Source organism: Podarcis melisellensis, assembly GCF_964234715.1.
Source record: "Podarcis melisellensis genome assembly, chromosome: 8".
NCBI lineage: Eukaryota > Metazoa > Chordata > Lepidosauria > Squamata > Lacertidae > Podarcis > Podarcis melisellensis.
Genome location: NC_138540.1, coordinates 62,527,418 through 62,553,108, shown reverse-complemented (window position 1 = coordinate 62,553,108; position 25,691 = coordinate 62,527,418). Strand labels below are relative to the sequence as shown.

The 25,691-nt window shown below is 42.0% G+C and overlaps 1 protein-coding gene and 1 long non-coding RNA gene across 2 annotated transcripts; one reads left to right on the top strand and one right to left on the bottom strand.

The window, feature by feature from the left end:
* Positions 1–204: 204 nt before the first annotated feature.
* CLSPN (claspin) lies at positions 205–24,977 on the bottom strand. Its single transcript, XM_081923202.1, has 24 exons — positions 24,801–24,977; positions 23,878–24,007; positions 22,808–23,247; positions 21,367–21,525; positions 20,705–20,777; positions 19,898–20,006; positions 17,920–18,488; positions 16,632–16,823; positions 15,711–15,895; positions 13,915–14,117; positions 13,646–13,707; positions 12,470–12,675; positions 11,435–11,595; positions 9,851–10,077; positions 8,441–8,552; positions 7,887–7,965; positions 7,166–7,308; positions 5,572–5,736; positions 5,326–5,447; positions 4,655–4,785; positions 3,646–3,736; positions 2,919–3,001; positions 2,383–2,544; positions 205–875 (listed from the first exon to the last, which is right to left on the bottom strand). Exons 1-24 carry the CDS (start codon positions 24,960–24,962, stop codon positions 765–767), a joined length of 4,077 nt encoding a protein of 1,358 aa, XP_081779328.1. The 5' UTR covers positions 24,963–24,977; the 3' UTR covers positions 205–764.
* LOC309376661 lies at positions 18,052–21,530 on the top strand. Its single transcript, XR_014171262.1, has 3 exons — positions 18,052–18,132; positions 19,815–19,976; positions 21,399–21,530. It is a non-coding gene; the product is annotated as an uncharacterized lncRNA (long non-coding RNA).
* Positions 24,978–25,691: the final 714 nt, after the last annotated feature.

Below are 25,691 nucleotides of genomic sequence, written 5' to 3'. Positions count from 1 at the left end.
TTGTAAGAAGTCTTCATTGCAGCACTTTCTAGATACAGCCATAAATACGTTGTTTATTTCCATTCACCTTTCAAATTTCAAATCCATCCTCAAAAATTGAATGTAAGTGTTAAAAAAAACCCCTCCCCTCCCCTTCTATTTTTCATGTTGAAAGCTTTAAATAAAGGTATAGAGAACTGAGAAGGATGTACAATGGATATGCCTCAGTTTTCTTCCTCAACACAATTTCACATGTTCTGTTTAAAAAGGAGGGGCAGCAATTGACCATGAGAATGAGGTGTGAGGAACAGAAAAAGGAACCAAAATTGCCTTTAAAAAAGTTAAAACCTTGATTTTAAAATGCCCTAGAACTTTCAGATATATATAATGTTAGGGAGCCCTCAACAACTAGCGAAACACAGGTGGGGAAGATATTCAGCCTCCATAATCATTTTTTTAAAGCATGAAAACAAAGGCCTCAAATACCTGGCCCAGAACTCTTCTTGGGAGTGCAATGCAGATTGTGCAAGTTGAAGATAAGACCAATGCAGAGAAGTGCAGGTTTGACTGGTACTCAAGCTGCAGCTGCATCCAACAGGTAGAACATACCCTTTCACCTGCTCTCTTATTTGTGCACCCAGGGATGCCGGCCAAGTGACATTCCAGGCATCTCATTACCAAAAGGGTTCCACTCTAGAGAGAGTTGCATCAGTTCCTTGCCTTGAGAAGTCTGTGCAGCCGCTGGACCAAGACCAAGCACCATCGGTGCTCTCCACCCATGTCTTTTATCGCTCCAAGTACTGAAAAATACTCCGGGTTTCTTGAGCTGAAGTGCCATCGAGCCGTAGCCGTTTGGGAGAAGGAGTTGCAATGGCGACAGGAGCTCTCTTCTTGACCTAGGTGACAAGAACCATGAGACCACAAAATCTCTTGAGCACAAGAATTTTTTAATTAACTTAATTGGCTCAGATATATGTTGACACTGCAAAAAGAACACTGCACTCTGTGAGGAGGGTCCCTGCTTTTGTCCCCTGGACATTCTTATTTGCCACAGGCAACTGAGCGAGTGGCTGTTTTCAAGTCTGAATTATATAATAACTCAGCAGTATTTTGATTATGGACCATAGGATGGCAGCTGGCCTTTCCTGCTAAGAGGGCCATGTACCATTCCTGTCCTGGGCAACTTGGCTGGGTCAGGGCCCAAGCAGACAACACACACACACACACACACACACACACACACACACACAGTCTCTTTGTCACATTTAAGAAGGGCAAGGTAGCTGCTGACAGCCAGGAAACCACTCAAGATAGTAAAATGTAAGAATTGCCTTGCTGGATCAGACCAAAAGGTAATCTAGCAGAGCAATGATCTGCCAGATGTAATGGGAAGATTACAATCAAGGTTCCTGCCCCTTTGCCCCCCATATCAGTCAGTTATCATTAAGCTTCTGTCACACATACCCCAAAACAGAGACACATTTTCCACTTTTGGTTGTAAACACCCGACTTCTTAAATCTTTTTTCATATGGATAATGCTGTCCGTTTCTGTTCCTTCTCCAGCTTCCTTCTATCATTTGCACTCCTGAACATAAACTACTCTTCCTTACCTTCAAGCAGTGCTAATGAGTCCCTACTAAAGCACTCTTCAAGGAGGCTGACAAACTTAGGAAGGAATGAAATATTGTAGTGGGAAGGAGGGGTTCTGAACTCCTAGGGAGCCTCTAAGGGTGGATAAACTATACTGCCCTAAAGCAGAGGTTGTGAATCTCAAACAGGGTTGTCATTGGCATGCTAAAGAGCACAAAGATACATAAAGAAGGGCAGCTTTTTGGCTACTCTAGCCCAGGTTCATCAAACCTGACTGGCAGCAACTCTAGCCCTAATATACAAGATCCTTTAATGCAAGTATTGGATTACTGATGGTGCAAAGAAATACTTACGAAGGTATGTGCTCATCTATAGCCCAATAATCCATCCCCAGGACGTTCCATTGGATGCCCTGTAAACAGGATTCTAGAAGACTGGGAGGCAGGCAAAGACCACCCCAATGCCTGCTGCAGTTGGACTTTCTCCTGCCCAACCCCCAGCACCAGTTTAACACCAGCTGCCCCGTAGGAAGGATGCTGTTGTTTTGCCTGATGTTTAATGTTTTTTGTAAGCTACTTTGGAAGGATCGTATTCTGGAAGGTGGGGCATAATGAATGAATGCCACATAATGCTATTCAGCCTACAATACGAATGAGAAAGCTGTGCTTTGGATCCATATCATGATCGTGTCTCAAATTGCTTGCCCCCCCCCCCCGACCATTCCTACTGAGGCATACCCAGTTCAAGGAATAAAAAAATTAAAAGCAGACTAAGTAAATGATTCCGTTCATTTTAAATCAAGAGATATCTACCTGGGGCTTGGACTTCTCCTTCGTCTCCTCGCTCTTGACTGGGGAGAGTGTCTGGAAGACGAAATTTCTTGAGTTCCTGGGGGCATTTGGGTTGAGGTCTGACATGGCTGCCAGTTTCTGTAGGACTGCTTTGGGCCTGTTCAGCAGTGATCCATTCTTCAGCTGCAAAAAGAAGGAGGGGTGGATCCAGAGGCATAACATTCAAGTAACATGATCTGACTAGTACACTGAACACAATTTAAGTCTTCAGAACTGCTAGTCAAGATGTTCTTTCTCACAGGAAAAATAAATCAGGACTAGCAATCCACTTGATCTCCATTGCTTAGTTTACTAAAATAAAATAATACAAGCAGACCTGCACTGTTCAAAGAGAAGCAATGTGACTCATTATGCAATTTGGTACTCCTATCTCAAAAATGAGGCCCACCTTCAATTTTAAAGAAAGCTGTCTAGACACAATATGAGAAATGATGAAGGGAAGAAATAATCTATTCTCAAAAGAAATAATCTATTCTCAAAACTACTAAAGTACTGACCTGTGGATCACTGGCAGACCGGAAAGTTTCAAATGGATTTCTGGGTAGTGATTTAGTTTCCTGTACAGCTATTGAGGGAGTTGCTAGAAAAGCAAAAGACAGATAAAGTTTTGAAACTTTGCAAGAGAAAGACTAAGAACTGTAGCGTACTATAATACATATCTGCCAATTCCCCTCCCAATGCTCTGTACAAAGGCAGCAAGGTTTTAGGAACAAGCCACTTGGAAGTATGGCCACAGCTGGGACCATTCAAAGAACCTGAAAATCAACCCTGTGGTGGTAAACACCAATGTGAAGTTGGCCTTCTCAGTCATGGTGTTCTGACTTATGGAAAGCCCTTTCCAGAAAATTAAAGAAAGGAGGCACCTGGCATTACTATAAATCCAAGGCCCAGGTTAAACCTACTCTTCGAAGCAAGACTTATGATGGCTAACGCTGATCTGCTGTGACTGCAGTTTTGGGGGGGTTTTGCATCATATTAGCTGCTGCCTCTCTTTCATTGTTTTTAAGACTGATCTGGCATTTCAGAAGTTTTATTTTTGTGAACTGTTTTATAGCTTACCAATATTTTAAATGATATCAAAGTCTCACTAGGGTGCAAAAGTATTTTTTCAATCAACCTGCAGCCTTGGTGTGGAATTTTGGTGCTGAATTTTGGTGCCCACCCATCCCCATTCTGCTAATGTTCTGATAGCATTCATAGCTCTTTGGTAAGAAACAGGTGTACCTTTCTTTTGTAGGGACTTCACAGTGACTTTTTTGGCCAGTTTCATGAACTGGCTGTTTTCATCGATATCCTCCTCTTCCCCTTTCTCCGACTGTAAGCAGAATAAGCAGAATTTTCATTAGACCACATCATTATAAGCATGGAACAAAAAGTAACTGAAAAAAGGTGCAGTTTCTTTAATGAATGACACTTTTACTAGTCATGTGCTTTTGCTTTAAAAAAAAAACACTTTGGGAGGAGCCCAACAAAACAGTTCCATTAGTGCAAACATTTCTGGAACAGCACAATGGAACTTCTCCTCCCTGCTTGTACCCCCTAAATCTGTTGTGGGTTTCCCTCAACCTTCCCAAGTAGAGTTAGGGGGCATATGGGGAGAGGAGAAGGAGGGGAAGTTCTGCTTGTGCTGGCAGAATTATATAGCTGTAAACCACTCTTTGAACTTAAGAGGCCAGTTCCAACCGTTATGTGGCAGCAAACTTGCATCTGTCATTGAGTGTACCCTCTTCAGGGAATTGCAGCCAATCTTACCTCTCTGACAAGGGATGCCAATTTTTGTGCCTTTTAGAGGTATACTTAAAACAAGTTATGTATGTTTTTAAAAAAACATACATATGTGAAATAATCCATAAAAGAATTTATTACTGAAATTTTGCTTTACTTGCAAGATACTGGCACAGTTCTTAATTCACAATCCATTAACAGACATTAAAAGGTGTTTTAAAACCTTTTCACCATCAAGTTTACAAACTCCCACAGACGTCTTCATCCATATTGCCTGCTATTTTATAAAGAAGACTACCACTGATACTGGCCCAGTGGAAGATGCTATCTTCAGTATTATTATTTTCTTACATTAGAATGTGTGCCTCACCAAGAATACTAAATATCTATGGCTTGTAACCAAGAACCAATTGGGGGGGGGGGACATTTCAGCTCTCATCTCAGTCTGTCATAAAAGCAGGCTAAATGAAATGGTCCAGGAAGAAGCCTATCCACAAACGTAAGCTACCTGTTCCCGAAGCCACTGCTCCCGCTCAAAGCGCTCCTTCCTCCACTTCGCCTCCGTCTCATCCAAATGGTCTTCGTTTTCATCATCGTTCTCTGCATCATTGTGGAACATATCGTCCTGAAAAGCACTGTCTGAAAACGGAGACAGAAAGGGAATTGGTTCTGGCCACTGCTGCCTGAAATGCTCTACTTAAAAGTAAAAGTGTTAAATGCAGAAAAAGCATTGTGGGCCTGGTGGGGGAGAAAGAGATGAGGATTTGGACTGGGATTTGAACAGTTGTGGTAGGAATAGGGGAAAGTGAGAGACCCTCCTGCTGGAGTTTGGGTTTACCAATGTAGCCTGCAGAACAGACAGCATATTTGCATAAAAAAGTATCAAAGCAGCTTACAATTTTAATGCAATAAAAGCCACACAAAAATGTAAAACAGATCAGCAGCTATTACATATTTTAGAGACTGAAAGATGGTGGGGAGTAAAGGTCTGTTTCTCTCCTCCTCTAGGACCATTTGTGACCCACTAAGCTGAACACAGACAACAAGCCATGTAGGGTCTCAATAAGCCTTCTTGTTCCCCCCCTCCTGCCTGCGACCACAAACAGGGCCTATCAACTTGTATCAGGCATGGCTCATTCATCTTCATGGGTCTTGCTCTAGAATAAGACAGCATTATACCTATGTTCTTCCACCTGAACTTCCTCATTCGCCCAGGGCCATCGCTGTGCAAATCTCCATCAGCAAGGTATCTCTCTTGATACAAGCGCAGCTGTCGTTTGTCATCATCCAGCATCACCTTCCTAAAAAGTATCCATGTGCAAGGGAGGGAAACTGAAATTAGTCTTCATTCAAAAACAAGGCTGTGCTTTCAGAAAAGCACAACCACAAACTGTATTTTAAGCTGATGTATCTGCGGCTACTGACATGTGTATTTTGTTGACTTGATCCTGGAGTTCTGCATCTGTAGGGAGGACCTCATCAAGGACTTCATCTTCATAAACATCAAGTTCCTCACCGTCATATTCATCCTCACTCCCCATCTCACTTCCCGACAGCTCAGCCTCCTCTTCCATGAAGTCCTGCAATTTGCTGAAATGTTTTGAGAGGAGGGAAAGAAAGCCAGGAATCCAAGTTGAGTCTAAAAAGATTTAAGGAGCTGCTGCACATCATGACAAACTTCATCTTACCCAGAACTGCCAACATTAGCAGGCAGAGTCTCAAATCCAGCCCTCCAAGACTCTGTTCTCAGTCCTTCAAGGAGAAAACATTTATACCTTGCAAGGCAGGAGTTGAACTGAGACTTCCATACATACACAGAAACTGCTTAAATCACCAAAGTACAGCACAGTGTGTGAGTACAACACTTAAAGATACTGTGAAATATTGCAAATCCCATGTTAGGAGATACCCTAACATGCAATAGAAATTTTCAACATCATGCCAGTCTTTAAGGCTACAAAAATTGTAAGCCTACATTTTTAAAAACTAGTTATGCATTATTACTATTAATAGTAACAGCATTACTATTATTATTTTATTAATATATGCCAAATCCATGCTTCTAAAAGATGCAACAAAATAGAAACAATTAAGCCCCAATCAAAATGAAGCAAGACAAGGAACCTGCGGCTCTTCTCTTTTCCTTTCATCATATAAAACCTTTGCCTTCAGCTATGGTTTTTATTGTTCCCAATAAATTTCAGAAACATTTGTTGCCATTTATTTAATACAGAATTTAGTTTATTAATATTTTGAAATAAGAACAGATACCAAGGGTAAACTGAATCAAGTTGGAAGAGCTTGTTCCTTCCTGCTGCTGCCTTCTTGTGGTGCTTTCACAAGAGTGTGTCACTGAGCTCATTTCAGCAGCATCCAGAAAAATAAACAGGTTAGCCCTCTGAGTAGCCTTCCCCTTGCCTGCTTCATAGTCAGCCTGCCCTTTGCTTAAATGGAACTGGGCTGTCAAACCCTGCAGTTGTTCAAGCAGCGGCTGCTTCCCACTGTTGTCTCCTTGCTCCACACTGCCTTCACCAACCATTCAACGCAAAAGCAGATTTGCCTTAACCATCCCCCATATCTCAGTCTTGTCCAATTTGCATCGAGCCATGGTCTGAGTCCGGGGTGGCTAAGGTTTTGTGGCCTGAGGGCAACCCATTCAGATAGGTGGGACCTAACTAATCTCTTCTTCGCCGTCGTCGTCTTCTTCTTCACTGTTGGCTGACACTTGAAGGTTCCATGCCAGCCATTGGTGTGATTTCTCTCTCTCTCTCTCTCTCTCTCTCTCTCACACACACACACACACACACAGAGGGCACTCCCCTGCCTGCATATCAACTGAGGAGGTGATTATCCCCCTCAAAGTGCATGAAGTTTAGCAAATTTGCCAAGAAAGCCCCTGGAAAGATTTTTCTGCCAGCATCTTTCAAGCCTGTCACTTTTTATTTTGTTTTAGTTAGCTTCATATACTGCATTGATCCTGTTTATTGCAAAACTATAAAGCCTAGAAGGATTTACTTACAATTTTTTCTTCATTCCTTCCCTTCGTCTCAACACTTCCTCTTCATCATCGTCATCTACTTCATCTTCACTCTCTTCTTCTTCTGTTTCTCCTTCCTTTTCCTCCTCCTGCTCATCGTCCTCCTCCTCTTTGTTCTTTTCATCCTATCATTTCAGGAAATGAATTCAGAATTTCCTTTAGTATCTTATCACCTCCTTTACTACCTTCTATATTTCAGCTTGTTCTTTTACTTAAACAACAAAGTTAGAAGGTGGTGTCTACATGACGATTGTTTAGGAGCATAGAAAACTCACAGAATGAACTACTGGGTACAGCCTCCAGCTTCATTTAAAAAGCAATAGAAATGGGAATGGAAGAGCACAGGGCAAAGTCTGTTGAAATCTCAGGGGCCTGAGGGGTGACTGAACAAGATACTGAGGGTTTAGGCTTGAGGCTTCAGTGCCCTGAATAGGTACTCCCCATGACCACTAAAGGCAGAATCAGTTACACGAAGTAAGGGAATATATGCAAATTTGCTTAGTACGCACATTCAGGCTGCAGAATGGAGTTTCTCTTCAAATCCATTTACTCTGGGGCATACCCAGCCCTGCCCATTAGCTTCCGGTGGACTAGTTGAGTAGAACATTGGCTTTCGGGTGGGAGTGGAAATAGTTAAGGTTTTGTGTAGAATGCATGCCTGGTGTTTAATTCTGGAATAACCACAATAGTTTGCAGTACTCACTTCTTCACTATCAAAGGCATGGTCATCTGTTAAGAGACAGAAGTCTCCAAATTCTTCTTCCTCATCTTCTTCCGCTTCTCTACAGGAAAGGATTTTTAAAAGGAAAGAAAAAGACTTGTTTAGCAACTGGAATCTAGCAAAGTAGGAATGTGCAAGTGGGAACAAAGGAGTCCAATATATATTTGGAGGGCCACAGGCATCTCGCCCCTGCTGTACAACCTGTCACACCTAGTTAGCCATGACAGAACATGGTGAACAAAACAAAAAGCATTAGGACTTATCTATCCTCAGTCTCCAAGATGTCACTGTACTTAGCACTGCCATTGACTAGCTGCGGCTAATTTTCTGGAGTTTAGTTTGGTGTAGAAAGGTAAACAATAAGGAGAGGTAGCACCACTTCTTGGAGACTAGGCCAGTGAAAAATTCTGCTTAACTGAGAAGATTTCTCCTCCCAGTCCTACTGATTATCTCAATACAATGGATGTTTTCATGCTCCCTCTACTGAAGGAGAGGAAAACCTTTGGAGAGCCGAGTCGCACATCTCCAAGGCTTACCTCTCAGTTGAAAAAGAGCCAGAGCAAAGAGCTACTGCCTCAGCCATTGGATCATCAGTGCTGTTCTCTTTTTCCAGTTTAGGGTTTGCTGAGGAGGATCGAATGGGAGAATCTGAGAAAGAAACCAGAATTGAGATGTCACTGGAACAGGGTCCAACAGGCAGAACCCAACTGGTCCCAGATAAAGTGTTCTTGTATCCCCAGCCCTTAAACTTATTAAAAAGCTGCTGCTGCTAAAGAAACAGCAATTCCTCTCTCTAATATTGGGAGCTTTTATTTCTCTATATATTATAATGTAAGAACGTCATCACACAGCTCCCATTGGAGGGTTTGCATAAAGTCAGGGAAGGGGAGCAGAAGAGAAGGCTGGTTGCACAGCAATAGCGACTATGACATAGAGGTAAGAAGAGAGGAACAACGAAAGGGAAAAATGTGGCTGTTTCAAACAATAGTAAAAGTCTGAGTAAAGTGAAAGGTGGGTATCACTTAGAGGAAAACTGCAGTTTTAAGCAATAGCAGGGGTTTAAGTAAAACAGGGATGGAGCGATACTGAGACTGAGAAAGTGACAACTGTCAACAATGGCAGAGGTTGAACTCAGCCATTGATACCCAAGATGTGATTGTAATCTGTTTAACTACTTCTATTTTAAAATTTTGAATTGGGACCTGCTGGTGAAGGGCAGGTAATAAATCTAATGTCAAAAAATAATGATGATAATAGACCAAGCAGGGGAGACACTATGTTTAAAACTAAGGTTTGGGTACAGCATGAAGAGAATTTGGAAAGGCTCTGTTGTGCTAGCTTCTGTGGTGCACCCATCTCTGCTATTTCTCCTCGTTAAAACTATTTGGTTTCAAATAAGGGGAAAAAATCCTCAGTGTCTTTCCATCTTTCCTTTACTCAAACTCTTGTTGCTTAAAACTGCAATTTTCACATTTGTCCCTCCACCCCCACTTTACTGAAACTTCTGCCAGGTTGAGGAACTTCTTTCCTGGGATGGGACTTCTTGCTCCCTTGACAGGGGCCTTCAGTCACAACAAGAACTTTTTGGGCAAGCAGTCAGATTACTAAGCTGTTGCATTTTATACAGGTTTCCTTAATCAGATTGTTATATATGCTGTTCTTACCTCCTTATCTTGTTTATTGTTATCCTACATGTGTCTACTGTGCTGCAAGCAGCCTTCAGCAGTGTGTACATGGAAAATCAGAGTAAAAATGATTTTTAACAGAATAAAATTGCCATTTTTAAAAAAATCCACAGACAAAACCGTTAAATTTACTTGCCAAAACTAGGTACCTACTAGCCTCTTTCCCTTTGGTTTGATCATCATATTCTGGGTGTAGAATACCACCAAAGGTGGTATGTGCAACCCTAGCTCTTGCTATGAGGAGCAAGATCCACAACTTACTCTGAGAAGCAAACTTTCCAGAGCAAAGGTTGAGCAGCTCTTCCATGTTCTGCTTCTTGCCATGATAAGTGTTGGGAGGACACTTGTTCTGAGAGGCAAACTGGCCGGAGCACAGATCCAACAGCTCATCCATGTTTGCATCCATGGCGTTCTCGTCCATGCTAGCCAACGGTAGGCGGTCTTTGGATGACTGGTATTTGTTCCGGTGATGGCCAACATTCAAAAACCTGAAAGCAAAATTAACAACCATCTTTGAAAAAGTCCACAGTCATCAGAGAAAGCTTAAGTGGTTTGGCAAGAAAGGTCTCCAACATGGACCTTTTGGGATGCTTCTTCTGTAGCTACACTCACACAGTGTAACACATTGTGTAACTGTTTCAGCATTTTCTTTTAGGACTTACCTACCTTAGACAACTTTTATTTACTTGCTTTGTGTATACAGTGTCATCAATGTGAAAGAATTTTACAGTTTCTCAAGGAATGTTCAATCTAAACTCTGACACAAAGAAAGCACAGGAACAGGGGTGGGGAAGTGTGGGTGTGGTTTTTATTTTCCCAAGGTTTTTAAATGCTTGTGCATTCTTGTTATGCTTCTTGGTATAATCCTGTCAGCTAACTTTATATTGTGGCACTTCAACGTATTTGTTTTAATTTGTTTAACAGTAGCTTTAACTTTGTGTAAGCTGCCTTGGGAACCTCTTGAAGGGTGGGGTATAAATCAAAATACAGTGGTACCTCGGGTTAAGTACTTAATTCATTCCGGAGGTCAGTTCTTAACCTGAAACTGTTCTTAACCTGAAGCACCACTTTAGCTAATGGGGCCTCCCGTTGCTGCTGCGCCGCCGGAGCACAATTTCTGTTCTCATCCTGAAGCAAAGTTCTTAACCCGAGATACTATTTATAGGTTAGCGGAGTCTGTAACCTGAAGCGTATGTAACCCGAGGTACCACTGTAAAAATAACTTGAAAATGATTTCACTCCGCTGCAGACTGTGAGCAAAGTTTTTTACACCTTGGGTTAAGATTTGGTAGGGCTGTGGGCCCTGTATGAAAATTGTTTTCAGGCTAGATTCATTCCACAAGCTGCCAATAGTCAAAAAGATCAAGACACACACACACCTTCCTAATAGGCCTGTGAACTAAATAACTCTGAAATATGGCCTGCTGGTTGAAGATTTGTCACAGAGCCAGCAACTTGACTTCATTGCTAAGTCACTGAGGATACTGTGTCTTGGACTGAAAAGTGGAAGCTTATCCTTTTCTACCATCAAACTTCCTTCCTCTCGTGGGTTTCAGGATTCAAGCCTATTATCTACTACTAGTAGATACTGAGTACACAGGCAACAGCAAACCAGCAGCCTCCATTTCTGAGACTGAAAAAGCATTCTCTAAAGAGTGGGTGCATTTCATCCCTCTGTTTATTTGTTCTAACCATTCACAATCCTATGCATGCTTACCTTGAAGCAAGTCCCATTGTGTTTGATGCAGCTTTACTTCCTAGTAAGTGTGTTTAGGATTGCAACCTTATTCTACCTATTTTGAAAGCATTACTTGCACAAGAGAGCCAACTCTCCACATTACATACCCATCCGCATCAAGCAACTGACTCTGAGTGTCGTCTTCTAGGGAGAACTGGAACTGGAACCTCCCAGCTGTTGGAACTGGGCTTTTCTCTTCAGGAGTAGCATTGTAGAGATCTTGGGAATCCTCTATGGGTAGGGAAGGCTCAGATGCCTTCCCTGAACTCTAAAGCAGAGGAGAAGCAGAACACAGTTAGATTCATGAATTAAAAGGCAGACTGTAGCCAAAATTCAAAATAGGAAAATGAAAAATTCAAACTAGAAAAATTGAAAGTACAGGTCAGAACTCTGCAGCTAACAAACTGAAGCAATACAAAATTGGAATCAATTATAATGTTTGCATACAGAAATTAATCAATTTGCAAAAACTTTGAATTTCTGGACATAGGAAGCAAAGAAAGGCAGGCTGCAGAATTAAAGGAAATACATTCTGGTCTCTGCTACTAGGCAGGGGAACAAGAGCATTGGGAGGCTCATCCTCAGATTCTCATGTCTGATTTTATGTACCGTAGATTCCGGCGCATAAGGTGACTTTTGAACCCCGGAAAATCTTCTCCAAAGTTGGGGGTCACCTTATACACCGGGTATGGGTGGCGCAGAGCAGAGCCCGCCCCCCGCTGCTGCTGCGGAGGCTCAGCTCCATGCCAGGCGGCTTTCTCCCAGTGCAGAGTTGAGCCCGCCCCCCGTTGCTGCCCAGCGTATTGGGCAACTGGGCTTATAAGATGAACCCCCAAATTGCAGCTGCCAATTTGGGGGGGGGCGTCTAATACGCTCAGTCGCCTAATACGCCGGAATCTACAGTATATGGTTGTTTTGTATCTTGCCCTGGGATCTGCTGTACTATGACTACAGAAGATTTAAAAACAACAGCGCCTGTCTGCAAGCTCACCTTTTAAGAAACATGATACAAAAAGGAAAATCGAGTGGAGAGGGATGACGGGGGAAAGCAAATTCAGGCACCAGTACTTAAAGTTACATATTTGCTCTTCGAGTGACCAGCTACTGTTAGTTAAAGAGTCAAAAAAAGATCAAAATCTGACCTTAGAAGCAGAACTGATGAAGCTTGTTTTGAAAAATCCGGGAGAAGGAGAGCGGACGACTCCAACGGCAGACAGAAAGTTGCCCCCACGTGCCAGTTGCTTATTACAAGGTTGATAGGAGGGAATCATAGAACCAATCAACTCAAAGCTGCTGTTGTGACTGTTTTCCTTTGCCAAGTTTGGCAGTAAAAATGAATCTTCATCTTCTAAGAGAAGGAAAAGAAAAGTGAAAAAACCCTACTAATTTTTAGAGGAATTAAAACAACCTGAGCTGGTTATTAGAGTGAACTAAGCCACATCCCTCTCCATGGAATTTGGGGGAGGGCTGAGGTTCTGCTCCGACCCCAACTATGGGAACTGGTTTATCACTGAGTGCCAAGTGAAATTCATTCACTGCGTCTTCCCCACATAAAGCTCTGCTAGAGCACAAGTGTGAATCAATCCCACGAAATATCCTGTTTCCAGTAATGTCTCACAGAAAGGGGAAACCACCAATTCATTGAAACAGAAGTCACCAACAAAACGAAACATTTGCAATAACGTAGGGAAACAGCTGAACATGGAATGAGAACAGCTCAAGCTACATAAAACAGCCCACATCAAAACTAAGATCTTCTGCTCAACCCAACTCCCTACAACCTAGTTAGGTATAACTCATCCAGCGACTATATCCCATACACCCCTCTCCTAGTTTCACCTCTTACATACACAGCTCTCCACACACCGCTTCATTTCTAGCATGTGAAGATTTGAGCCTCTAAGCAGTCAAAGACTTACAACCTCACATTTGCCTTGCAGCAAATCCAGTGGGGTCCTGATCCACACTTTAGCAGATCGTAAGCCAAGATGGGTTTGCAGCAAGGCATGCAGCAGATCACATCTATCCCAGAGGTGGCTGTTCCATAGACCTTCCCAAAATTTAACCAGCCTATGTATCTGTGTATTAAACTTACCTTGTAACTAAAAGAAATATATTGCTAATTGTTGAAGTATATCTATGTTTTGGCAAAATGCTTGCCCACCATTCAATCGTGAAGAGAAGAAGCAGAAAGACTTACATATAAAAGTTATTAAGACATATATTTTAGTTACAAGAGAAGCTTAGTTTGTCGTTCAAAGGCACAGTATGAAAAAACAGACAAGAGCACGCCAGCTGCAGATACGCAGGTATATTACCTGGTTTGTGTGATCTTCCCACACCTTCTTCCACCTCAGCTTTTTCACATGGAAGAGAACACCTGCAAGAAACAGTAACAGCCCAAATGAAGGATAATCATATTTTAAAAGGTAGTAAGGACCACTCCATAAATCAGGGATAGTCAATGTGGTGCCCTCCAGTTCCTGTTGGACACACTGGTTGATTGGCTATGCTGGCTCAGTGTTGGATTCCAAGAACATTTGGAGTTTACCATGTTGGCTAGCCCTGTAATAAAACTAAAGCTTACCCTGTTTTTGAAGAGTTATCCTTGAACAGCAGCAAGGTTGACTCTGTTGAGGAAAGCTTTGGAACAGCAGTGCAGTGCACAAAGTTAGCTGCTTGTTCCTCATCAACCGATTCTTTGTCAGTTTCTTTGTCGCTATCTGCAGGGCCTTGCTCTTCCAGCTCCTCATTATCTTCCTCTGCCTCACCAAGGAGATACTCCACCGTCTAGTGGAATATACACACACACATATACCAAATTCCAAAGTGAGTGAACTTTTGCTTACGGGTATGCTTAAACACAGACAGTTGTTGGCTTCAAGTGCATACACTTTTACGGCGAACAGTGAAAACTCTTATGAAACCTACGGTTACAAAACAGGGCTTTAAAAAAAGGATTAGGCCAGTTGCTAGGAGACAATAGAAGAACGTTGCCTTCCTGACTTGCTTCTGCGAAACCCACAAGCATCTGGCTTGGCACTATGGGAAACAAGATGCTGAACTAGATAAGACTGTTGATCTAATCCAGCAAAATTCTCATGTTATCTAGACTTCTTTAGTCTCTTCTTTCTGTATATGCAATAAACATTTCTGCCAAAAGCTCAGACTAAGAAAAGAGGTACAATGGGGGCCACCAGCAGCAAGGATAAAGAAGTGGTTGCTGGTCACAGTTCCCATTCCCTACTGTCTGCCCCATCCCTCTTTTGGGATAACTGATCCAGAAGGCTCAACTGCAGGAGAGCTGGAGTTCTAGAGCTGGTCTATCTCAAACTACTATTCTCCGGTTCAGAAGCCCTTCCTCCTAACATATTGCAAGAGTTATCTCAGCAGTGAAGAATATGTACTTCCTTAAATTCTTTCTTCTTCTTTTCCCAAGTCTAATCCCTAGCATTTAAAAACAGGTGCCAGGACAGAGTCCAAGAACACGTTGAGCCAAGACAGATGCCCTCTTTTGCAGCTGGACATCATGGGTGGCATAAACTCTGCAATAGAGGAATCTGCTGCTACCTGACATTCACAATGATTGGAGGCTGCTCCCTTAGTTTTTTATCTGGCCCATTTTTATTGCTGTATTTTACAGATTCCAATTATATTAATAATGTACCCCACTTTGATAATTCAAATTGTAACTTGCTTTTCAAGTCTTCTAAATAAATACTAAATTTTTGCAGAACTCCAAAACTTAGATGCAACAGTTGTTGCCTTTTGTTTAATTTATTCTGCCTATAGTAAAATTGCAGAATTGGTCTTGCTAGGGGGGCAGATATGTATATTTAAAGCAAACTAAAGTACTGGTTCATGACAATTCTGCCTGGCTTTGCAGTGCTTCATTTCCTTGCAACAGAGCTTCCAAGATACTCTGCTAGTTGATACTCTGTACAGCAATGTCATTCTTGGCCTCGTTTCCTACTTTCTCATATTCAGAGCCCCACTGTGTGGCTTTTGAGAGGTATGGAACAAGGCAAAGTAAGTGGTGGCCCTCCAGGGTTCTGTGACTACCTGCCTGAATTTCTGTACTTCCTCGGGGGAAGTTGCTTCATGATTAAATGATAACAAATTTCTGGCTGCAAAATTGCCAGCAGTAAGGTGGATAAGATAAAAGCCTGGATTTCAATGCCTAGCTGTGTGGGGAGCTGAAGCCACATTTACTTAATTACAATTTTTATTTCAGATCAATTTGGCAAGAGGCCAATATTAAACATGGCGCAAATTCCTGAGTCTCATAGTTCCTGGACAGTTTTATGAGAAGTCAGCAATACATTAGAATTTGCTGAAGTAGGCCAAAATAAAATAAAATGTAAAGGAAAATAAAGGAAAGACCTCTTGATTGCCTTCCTCCTCCTCCTCCTCCTCAGATTCATCTGTCATCTCCTCCTCTTCCTCCTCCTCTTCCACCATATCCTCATTATCCAATTTATACAATGCTTGCCGCTTCTGGCGTTCCTCCATCCTGCGGAGCTTCATGACCTCCTGCAGTTGAGCCTTAAGCATTTGTAGCTTTTCACCTGGTAAGCATAAATACGCTAAGATGCACATTTTAACAGACACACAGAAATGTCATTGTCCCAGGCAAACATTTTAATGATGCCACCAACAATTAATTTTAAAAGCAATGGAAGTTTATTTGAAATTGGGGGTGTTCAGGAACTCATGTGCTGACTAAGAGAACCAGCAATTCCAGCTAGGAGAGAAGGAAAGCTTCAGGCTTCTGAGATCTTATTTGCTTTAAGCTAAAAAGGACAATTGGTCCTACCTGAAGCATAGATTTTGTAGGCGACGAGGGGTTAACTGGGGATACTGTATCATCAAGAGGACAGAGCTACTCATCATGTGGGACTAGGGCATTCAATTGACTAAAACTTGGATTATGGAAATGTGAGTCAATCAATTAAACCTGTATGAGCAACAAATATTATTTTAAATTCAGATGAATGCCATTTTGTGTCTTTTTCTAAATGACGCATGCTTGTGTTGCAGTAGGCATCATCTTAGTCAGTTCCCTTTTTTGAAGATGCTACTTGCCATCAGCAGCTTTGAGAATCTGCATTTTTTTAAAAATGTAAGAAACTAAAAACCTGCTTTCCAATCAAGAGGCACCTTTTTAGTGTATCAAAAATGTTACTGACAAAGTAATCTACATTGGTTGAGCCACCATTGCAGCTCTATTTATGACAAGCACCCGAGAACTGATGGAAGCATCCCCACCCAATAAACCTTGCCCTGTGCTCTCTCAAAGCGTACCTGGTTTTGCATGGGTTGCACCCTCCACAGTCTCTGCAGCCAACGTCACTGCCACCACATCTGCTTTCAGCTCCTCCTTGCCCTCATGAGTGGTCTCTTTCCGAATGATATTCAAGCCCACCGTTCGTTCTGCTTTTGGCTTGGTTGTGTAAAGTGCATGCTTCACAAAACGTTCCTTCAAAGCATCTAGTTCTGTTTTTGGGGTTAGAAAAGAAAACATACCATAATTACTTAGTTGTGAAAGACTTTGTAGTTTTCATTTTTTAAAAGCCAATTAATCTTACTTCAGCTGGATCTAAAGTTAGCTAAAATCAATCAAGTTGGGTTAAGAGTCTTCCTGTTAAGAATTTAACACCATGCCAGCATCTGTTGGGGTTTCTGAAATTTTGGTTGAAAGTGGGAGAAAATAGTTCTCTCGTGAACATGGCACAATTCTGGCGTTAAACCTATGGGCAAAAGTCAAATCTTCTGTCTTTTCATACTTTTTTTCCCCTTGCACTAACAATTGAATAAAAGATGTCAAAAGTCTTCTTAACTCTTGTTGGGTTTGAGACAATAAAATAGTGTCATCCCTCAAACAGCACCTCAGCTGTCAAGAATTAAGGGACACTTTTTAGGACACCTTTGGAAATTAGGAACTACATCCAGGTAACTGTGATGGCAAGCATTTGAAGAAGCCTTAAGGGCCGTAGCTCAGTGGTAGAGCATCTGCTTTGCATGCTGAAGGTTACAGGTTCCACCCCCCAGCATCTCAAGGTAGGGCTGAGAATGTTTCAGATGAACACTGAAAGGCTACTACCAGTCAATGTAGGTTGTACTGAACTAGATGGACCAATGGTCTTACTTGATATAAGGCAGGTTCTTGTGTTCCTAATGGAAGAGTGCAGATTCATGTTTTTTACTGCTATGTGTCACAATTATTAATACTGGGGGGCAGGAAGGCTTGTGAAAAAGTGTCCTTGCTTAAATATGAGCGAGAGACTTAACTAAACCATGCTAAGTAAATATCTTACGGAGGCTTAAAACAACCTGATTTAAGCAAAGCATGTCACAATTCTAGACACATCACACAGAAATAAATGATTTCAATATCCAAAGTGGCAGATAGCACCTGACCATTGAACTCAAACGTTCTACCATGGAAGAATGAAAAATCTATTTTTTTTACCTTCCCCTCCCCAACAATGCAAACTTCCCTAGCAATTCCCTTTTCAATCTTTTGTCATATAAGCAGTAGCAAGCGAATAAGAATCACAACATAACAAGATACTAGATGCTGGTACCACACCTCTGTTAGATTCCGGCTCATCAAGATTAATAAACGAATCATCCCTGGAACACAGCCTAGGCTTGATTGTCAGGTCTACTCCCAGCTCCCGAAGCCGATCCAGCTTGGACTTCTTTGTTTTTTCAGCATGAGCTAACAACACTGCTTCCTGTGGCTGCACAATGTCTTTGGGCTTTCCACCCAGTTCTGAAGATTGCTTCTCCACTTGCTCAAGTAAGTTTTCTTCCACTTCATTCTCTACTGATTTGATGCATTCTGCAGGGATTTGATCAGGCTTTTCTTGCTTTCCAGAACTCAGCTCCTCCTTAAGGCACTCAATTTTTAAATCACTGCCCTGTTCATTTTCCTCAAAACAATGTTTTGCCAAATTTCCCACTTCCCCAGTAGAAGTTTCATCTGTGCTGGCAGAAGCAGGGTTCAAGGGGGCCGAAGATTGCAGATCAAGCCCTGCTGCCAATACTCTCCCTGCTGGTTGGTTAAATTGTCCTCTCCAACTCTCACTGCAATCGATACCTGGGTTCTTTGGAACAGCACTTTCTTCATCCAGACTGGGCTGATATTTACTTGATCTGTTGGGGGGGGGGGAGGGGAGTACAAGTTAGATCACTACCAATCTTAAACTTGTTCATTTCAGAAAATGAAGAAATCAGGCTAAGGGCAGAATGCAGTATTTCGCCTATTTATCCTTGAATAAAGGGAGGGGGGAGAGAATTATTGAAGAATGATTACAGTTTTCTGCCAATAGCTAGACACAGTAATGTGCACAGTGCCTTCTCATGTGGGGCAGGAGAGTTAAATTGTGCAACATGTTCTACTGATGTTCATTTTGTTTTAGCCCATTTTGAGTCAATTCAATATAATCATAATGAAAAGAAACAATCTCCCAATTTTTGAAAAGGAAGCAGTCCCTTTCATCAGTGCCCAGTACAAGCAGAGAGGAAGGAGGGGCTTGTGTGCTAAGGAAGAGACTCATCACTGCCCAATCTCAGACTAGCAGGCTGTCATAGCATCTCACTTTTTGGAAAGGAGCTGGACCTGCTGGTATTAAGAGAAGTCAGGATAGGCAAGTGTACATAGGATCCATTTCCCCATCTCTTCATTGCAAGGCAAATGTGTTTTTTATCTTGTGAACTGGCCTGAGATCTTCAGATGAAGGGGGTATATCAGTTTAAGCCTCTCCTTTTTATTCCACGCAATAATCTCTACATGTTTCCACAGGATTACAAAATAGATACTGTACAAGGGTTGGTTGGAGGCATTAACTCATTGCAGCATATGAAATGAATTAGCTCTCTCTAACTTGGAGTAAATAATAGTTTTGTACATAAAAACACCCTCAGTTAGATCTCAGAGTATAAATGGCACACTTTTAGTAAGAGATGTCAGTTGCGTACTCAGTGCTAAAAATAAAATTAGAATTTAGCCCCAAGAATTGCAAAAAATAAATCCTGTATAAATTATGTAAACTTTGGAATTACACAAGTTTGTTTATTTTGCACAATATATTTGGATTTTGCTAGTCAATGGGAAAAGCTTGAACTGGGCAGCATGTTATAACTCTGAACTTGACCTCTGGAAAATCTTAATCACCCTTCTGGCTTCTGAAAACTGAGCAGGCATATTTTCAGAGCTATGCAGCCTTGAAACTTTTTTATTTTAATGAAACCCAGAGTTTCTAAGGAGATAAATTCTGTTAAAATCCTGGGAAATCTTTTTAACCTCTACAACATTTTATATCTACTGTTGTTTTTTTAATTTTTACTATTGCTACGATAATTCCTTTTGTTTCTAATGTTTTGATCTGTTTTATATTTATTTTATGATTCTTTTGTAAGCTATCTTGAAAAACTAGATTAATGAAATTATGATTTTAAAAAGATGAATTCTGCATCGAGTCCTATTCTATAACAACACTACTGCAACACCTACAGTTGCCTGTATCATGAAAAGGAACAAGTTAGCAGCAAGCTTGACTTACTTTAGCAAAGCCATAGCACTTCCCTGGAAGGCAGGACGAGGTTTGCGCTTGAAGAATTCATGGACACTTTTGGCTTCTGGTAGGTGATATGGGAGAGGGATGCTGGCTTCTACCAGAAAAGAAACAAAGGGGTTAAACTAGTCTGTGTGGATACAATGAAGGAAAGTTTTGAATAGTATGGCCTTGGTTTAACTTTTAATGATAAAAACACAAAAATCTTAAAAGGAACATATGAAGCTGTTTTATACGAAGTCAGACCATTGCTCTAGCAAGCACAGTAAGCTAAAGGTAAAGGGACCCCTGACCGTTAGGTCCAGTCGTGACCGACTCTGGGGTTGCGGTGCTCATCTCACTTTATTGGTTGAGGGAGCCGGCGTACAACTTCCAGGTCATGTGGCCAGTATGACTAAGCTGCTTCTGGCGAACCAGAAAAGCGCACGGAAACGCCGTTACCTTCCTGCCAGAGCAGAACCTATTTATCTACTTGAACTTTGATGTACTTTCGAACTGCTAGGTTGGCAGGAGCAGGGACAGAGCAACGGGAGCTCACACTGTCGCGGGGATTCGAACCACCAACCTTCTGAACGGCAAGCCCTAGGCTCAGTGGTTTAACCCCCAGCGCCACCAGCATCCCAGCAAGCACAGTACTGCCCAGCAAATGAATCTCCAAGGTCTGTGGCAAAGATAGGTCCACATTCTGTTGACAGTTCCTTTAAGGTGTTTTTAAAGTGGGCGATACCAGAGTTTAATATAACCTGGAACCTTCTACATGCATACAGAATCTTGCAAAATGTTTTGAAATCTTACCTCTGACAAGCCGCTGAGTCTCGCTGTGCAGCTGTTTGATGGCTTCCTTACCCAGCTTGGCTGCCTTCCGCTCCTTAACAAAAATGAAAAGACAGCTTTGAGCAAACATGTGGCTTAGACACAATTAAAAGTTAGGCATACTCAGGATGGAAGATGAGGTGCTGTTAAGTACCATACAAAAAAGTGAGATAGAAACAAAACTAAAAGTGAATAGGTGTGGGTGTCATTTTTAGGTTCCTTCAATAGACGTTCCTCATATTCATCCATCTTGTTTGTCATGTTCACTCTCAGAACCAGTATTGATGGGAGAGGCAATAAAATTTAACATGCCAAAAGAAACATTTATACAGAGTATTGCTTAAAGAAATACCAAATATTTATCCAAATATTTTTTCCTGGGGTTTCTGTGGTGTTTGCTGCCAATTTCTATCTAGCACACTGGGACACTGTGCTTTGAAGGTGCTCCAGTGCAGTACTTTTGGAATCTTCCTATAACCGTCTCCACTTGAATTCCAAAAATGTGGCACCACTTTAAAGGCTCTGCCTCTGGTCACCACCCAACTAGAATCTGGGATCATCCAGTAAAACTGATTGGCAATAAGTTCAGGTAAACAAAAACAAATACTTTGTATGGTTTCCTTGGATGGTTTAGCATCACTCACCTTCCGTTTTTTCACTTTCTCTTTTCCTGCAGCTTTTATCAACTCTAGAGACTCTTCATCTTGAAGAAGGGGATCCTCTTCCTCTAAGCCATTCTCAAAGAGGTCTTTATCAGCCAGCAGACACCCACTGTCATTGAAAGAAGACCTCTCACTATCCTCCTGGCCCAAGAAAGGTAGAATATAGGAAACAGTTAGCAGTTGCTACCTCCCCCTCTTTTCTATATAAATAGAAATGAAATCAATGTTTTCAACTGCATACTATAAGTTCACAGTAAAGCCAACCACAGGCGACCACCCTCCACTCATGTGAAAGTTACATTTTGGGGCCCCACACACATAGGAGAAAATCATGTAAGTGGGGAGCACCTATTTTTTCCTGCTCTCCAGCTCTCTCTTCAATCCAAACCAAAACCAAATATCTAGAGTTGAAGCTCTGGAGCCTGCTGGAGGTAGCTTGACAAGTGGCTGCTACTGCTACTGCAGGGAGACTAAGCAACCTAAACAAAGCCCTGCTGCGCCTCTCTTCAGGGCTTCCTCACTGACATCATCTTTAGGATCCAGAGATGGTTTCCTTATCAGCCATGAAGACACTCTCTTCTGTCATTTTCTGGTATGATTCCATTTTATTTTATTTATTTCCCGGTACCATGTATACGTGATCACGCTTGAGTCAATTGCACGTAAAAGTGGGGAGGCGCCTGTAGTGCAAGGCCCCATGCTATACCATGAACCACAGTAGAAGTGGGGCATCTCTGGCCCTCCAGATACTATTTGAATACAACTCTCATCATTCCTAACAACCAGTCACACTGGCTGAGGCTGATAGAAGCAGAAAGTACAAAAATGTCTGTAGCATCACATGCTTCCCATCCTATTTGCATTCAAACCCTGACCCAGTTTAGACAAACAACTTAACATGCAATAAAACCGTCCCTGGCCTGTACTGCTTCACACTGAGCAAAGGATTATATGTTGTGGGTAAGCATTCAATCAATGTTTATACATGGAAAATCAGCAAGTCAAAAGAAGCCTACATTAGATTACTCCTACCCATCACATTTTCTATATAAAAGTGGTGGTGTGCGTGAGATAAGATTTTTTTAGAATAGAGGGGAACATCCAATTATGCAATGGCCATCTGTCCTCTAAAGTGACACGAGAACAAGAACAGTTGCATGGTGAGCTACTTATCTAGACTGTGCCTTATTCTCTCCTGTTACAGCAGCAAGTTGGACTACCATACCATAATGCTATAGCTGACATTTCAGTTTAACAGTGCAGCTGGTAAGACACTTATGTACATGCCAGTCAATGCAACATGGGGCATGAATCACAAAATGTAAATACATCACTTGGCATTAGACTGGACTTTACCTTGGGTGCACACAATGATTCCATCAAAGCCCAATCCCTTAAAATGTTCTTCTCATTCCCATCATACCTTCCCTTCTTCTGCCTCTCCTTTCTTTATGAGATCTCTAATAGCTTTCATTTTTTTCTCTTTCTCCTTCCTCCTTTTCCTTGGGGCACCCTTTTCTTTTTCAATAATTTCCTTCATACAATGACTTCTGTGGTTCTTGTGTTTTTTCCCAGAGTTCTCCAACTTATGTTCAGGCAAGCCAAGCTCTGGATACATTCCAAGGTTCTTATTATGGAACAAGTTGTCCACTTCATCATCATCACTGTCTTGCAGAGCCTGGCAGATTAGGTTGGATTTCTTCTCCTTAGAAGCAAATGTATCATCATTTTCCTTCATGCTTTGCATATCCCCAGTTGCAGCCTCCGATTTCTCAGGAGCCAGGTCTTCTCTTTCACTGTCACTGTCTGGGAGGATCTTCTTACATTTGACTCTCTTACTCACATATATCTCTTCATCAGAATCTGTCAAAAATAAAATTTTCACATATTTATGGCACACATATTTTAAACACACACGTATTTTAAAAGCAGCTAAACTTATTTCTTACCCTCTTCTCCTCACTTGAAATATTGCAGATTCAGTTGCATACTGCAGTCAAAGATAAGCAACGCTAAATTCAATTAATTTAATTGAACTTTATTGTACAATTAAGCTCCTGTAGGCTCTATTTTCCCCCCTGCTCTGGTAACAATCCACAAACTACTACAGCTCATAGGAGTGTAAGGACCAGGTGTGTGCACGTAATTATTTCCTTTTTAAATTGGCTTCAGCTGTTCAGGTCTATTGTTTTCCACTTTGGAATATACTAAGAAATATTTATTATTTTTAAAAATCAGTTTCAGGAAAGCAGTCCTGATATCAAAATGGCTTTCCAAACTTTGTGGGAGAGAGGGGTAGGCAGAGAGGTGTCAGATATGCATGGAGGGGCTCCTATGAAAAATGGATTAACTGTGTGCATGATGTTGGGTAAATTATATATGTGTCACATTTATATATGTTAGAGATATTTACTGTTGTATAGGACATATCTTTGAAATAATGCAATGACCTCTGTAATGCCCTTTTGTTTTTAAAGACAGTAAATTACTGACCTTCATCATCAACAGATGCAACTCCTTTGTTTATCTGTGCTGGAGAGGTCATTTCACAGCTTCCCTGTCCGCTGTCTGAATCGCTGTCAGACGCTTCCTGAGATTTCAGATCCTGGACATCCAACTGAATCTGTAAGCCACAAACATTTATAAGTATGACAATAGAGACAAACACATGCAAATGTTTTGATAATGGAATTTTAAAATAGAAGCCAACTCCAGCACCATTCACCTCCCAACTGCAAAGAAAACGACATTGGGCCCTTAGGAGCAGAGTTCTTCAGGGTTCCATTGTCTAATGTCTGCATAGCAAGACTGCCCAGAGAGTGAGTCTGGCATGATCAACACAACAGTGACATGCTTCTGATTTAAAAATCAGAACCAGAAACTGCTGCATGATACATTTATCAAACTCAGCATGATTAACAGACTATATAGTAGAAGTTCCCACGGATGTAAGTTGCAGAGTAGTGTAAGGATCAAAGTTATACAAGGCAGGCATGGGAGAGAGCTCAATGGGTGACCGTGGGCCAGTCACTACCTCTCAGCCTAACCTACCTCACAGGGTTCTTGAGGGGAATTAAACGAGGAGGGGATTAGGACCATGAAATGGATGAAAATGTGGGATATGAAGGCAATGAATGAATAACAAAACAAATTAAAAGCACACATGCACAAATCTGAAACGGTAACAGTGCATTCCCCCTCCGAGGACCATACAGTATTTCAAAGAAACTGGAGGGGCCCAGGACACCCGAGGTTAGCCGCAATGTATGCTGGGAGTTGTAGTTCTTGCTCCCTTCGGTGGTTCCCGCGGGGCCGCAGCCAGCCGCCAAGGCAAATGTCCTCCGTTCTCCCCTCGCACCGCCAGCCGCTGACTGGAGGCAGTTTCCAGGCGTGAGCCAAACCTACACTGGACTCACCTCAGTCGCCGCCGCCATGGCGCCCGACGCCAACGAGCGAAAGCGCCAAAGCCTCCCTCGCGCCTCCGAATTCGAGTCTTCCCGCTCTTGCTGAGAGTTTGCCCCCCGCTCCTCGGACCTTAGCCAATCGCAACTTGCCTCCGCCCATACGCCGGTTGTCATCCTGGCACGAACCAATTGAGAGGCAGGATTTCCTCCGCGGCACCGCCCCCACGTAGCCTGCGTTAACCCCTCTCCCTTCGCGACGCAGAAGGAACATAGAGATAAAATACTGCAGAATAGCCAAATTCTGAAAACAAGGCACTTCCCTGTTCCTTTTGGTTGGTTTTTTCTTTCTTTCTTTCTTTCCTGCGGGGTTTTCTCTCCAGCCCACAAGAAATAAAAGAGCGCGCGTGGGGTGGTGGGGGTGGAATATCCATATTGCAGATGGGTGGTGTTTGTCGCGGAAATGGCTAACCACAACCCTGTACAGTAGTTTGGTTCACTGTCATCTTCGGGGGAGGACTGAGAGCGTAGCATGCAACAGCTGCACAAACAACAACCCTGCAATATAGTCCAGTGTTAAAATATTGTTGCTGTTATTGTTTTTAATTTAATATAGCAAAAAAAATTGTTGCCGCGGAGCAAGCTACTTAAATCTACCCCTTTCAACACAAAAAACCACCCACTCAGAGCTCAACAGTACTGTACTCAGAAGCTCTGTGTGCTAATGCACACATTGATGCTCCCTTTGTGCATCAATATAGGTTTCATTTTCAGATGTTTAAAACTCCACTCCACACATCACTTTTTCCACATAAAAATAAGACTTAAGTGTGAAAGGGCGTGAATTGCTGTTAACTTCGCAGTTAGGGTTTAATGTTGTTGCCTAATCGTAGCTATGCTAAAATA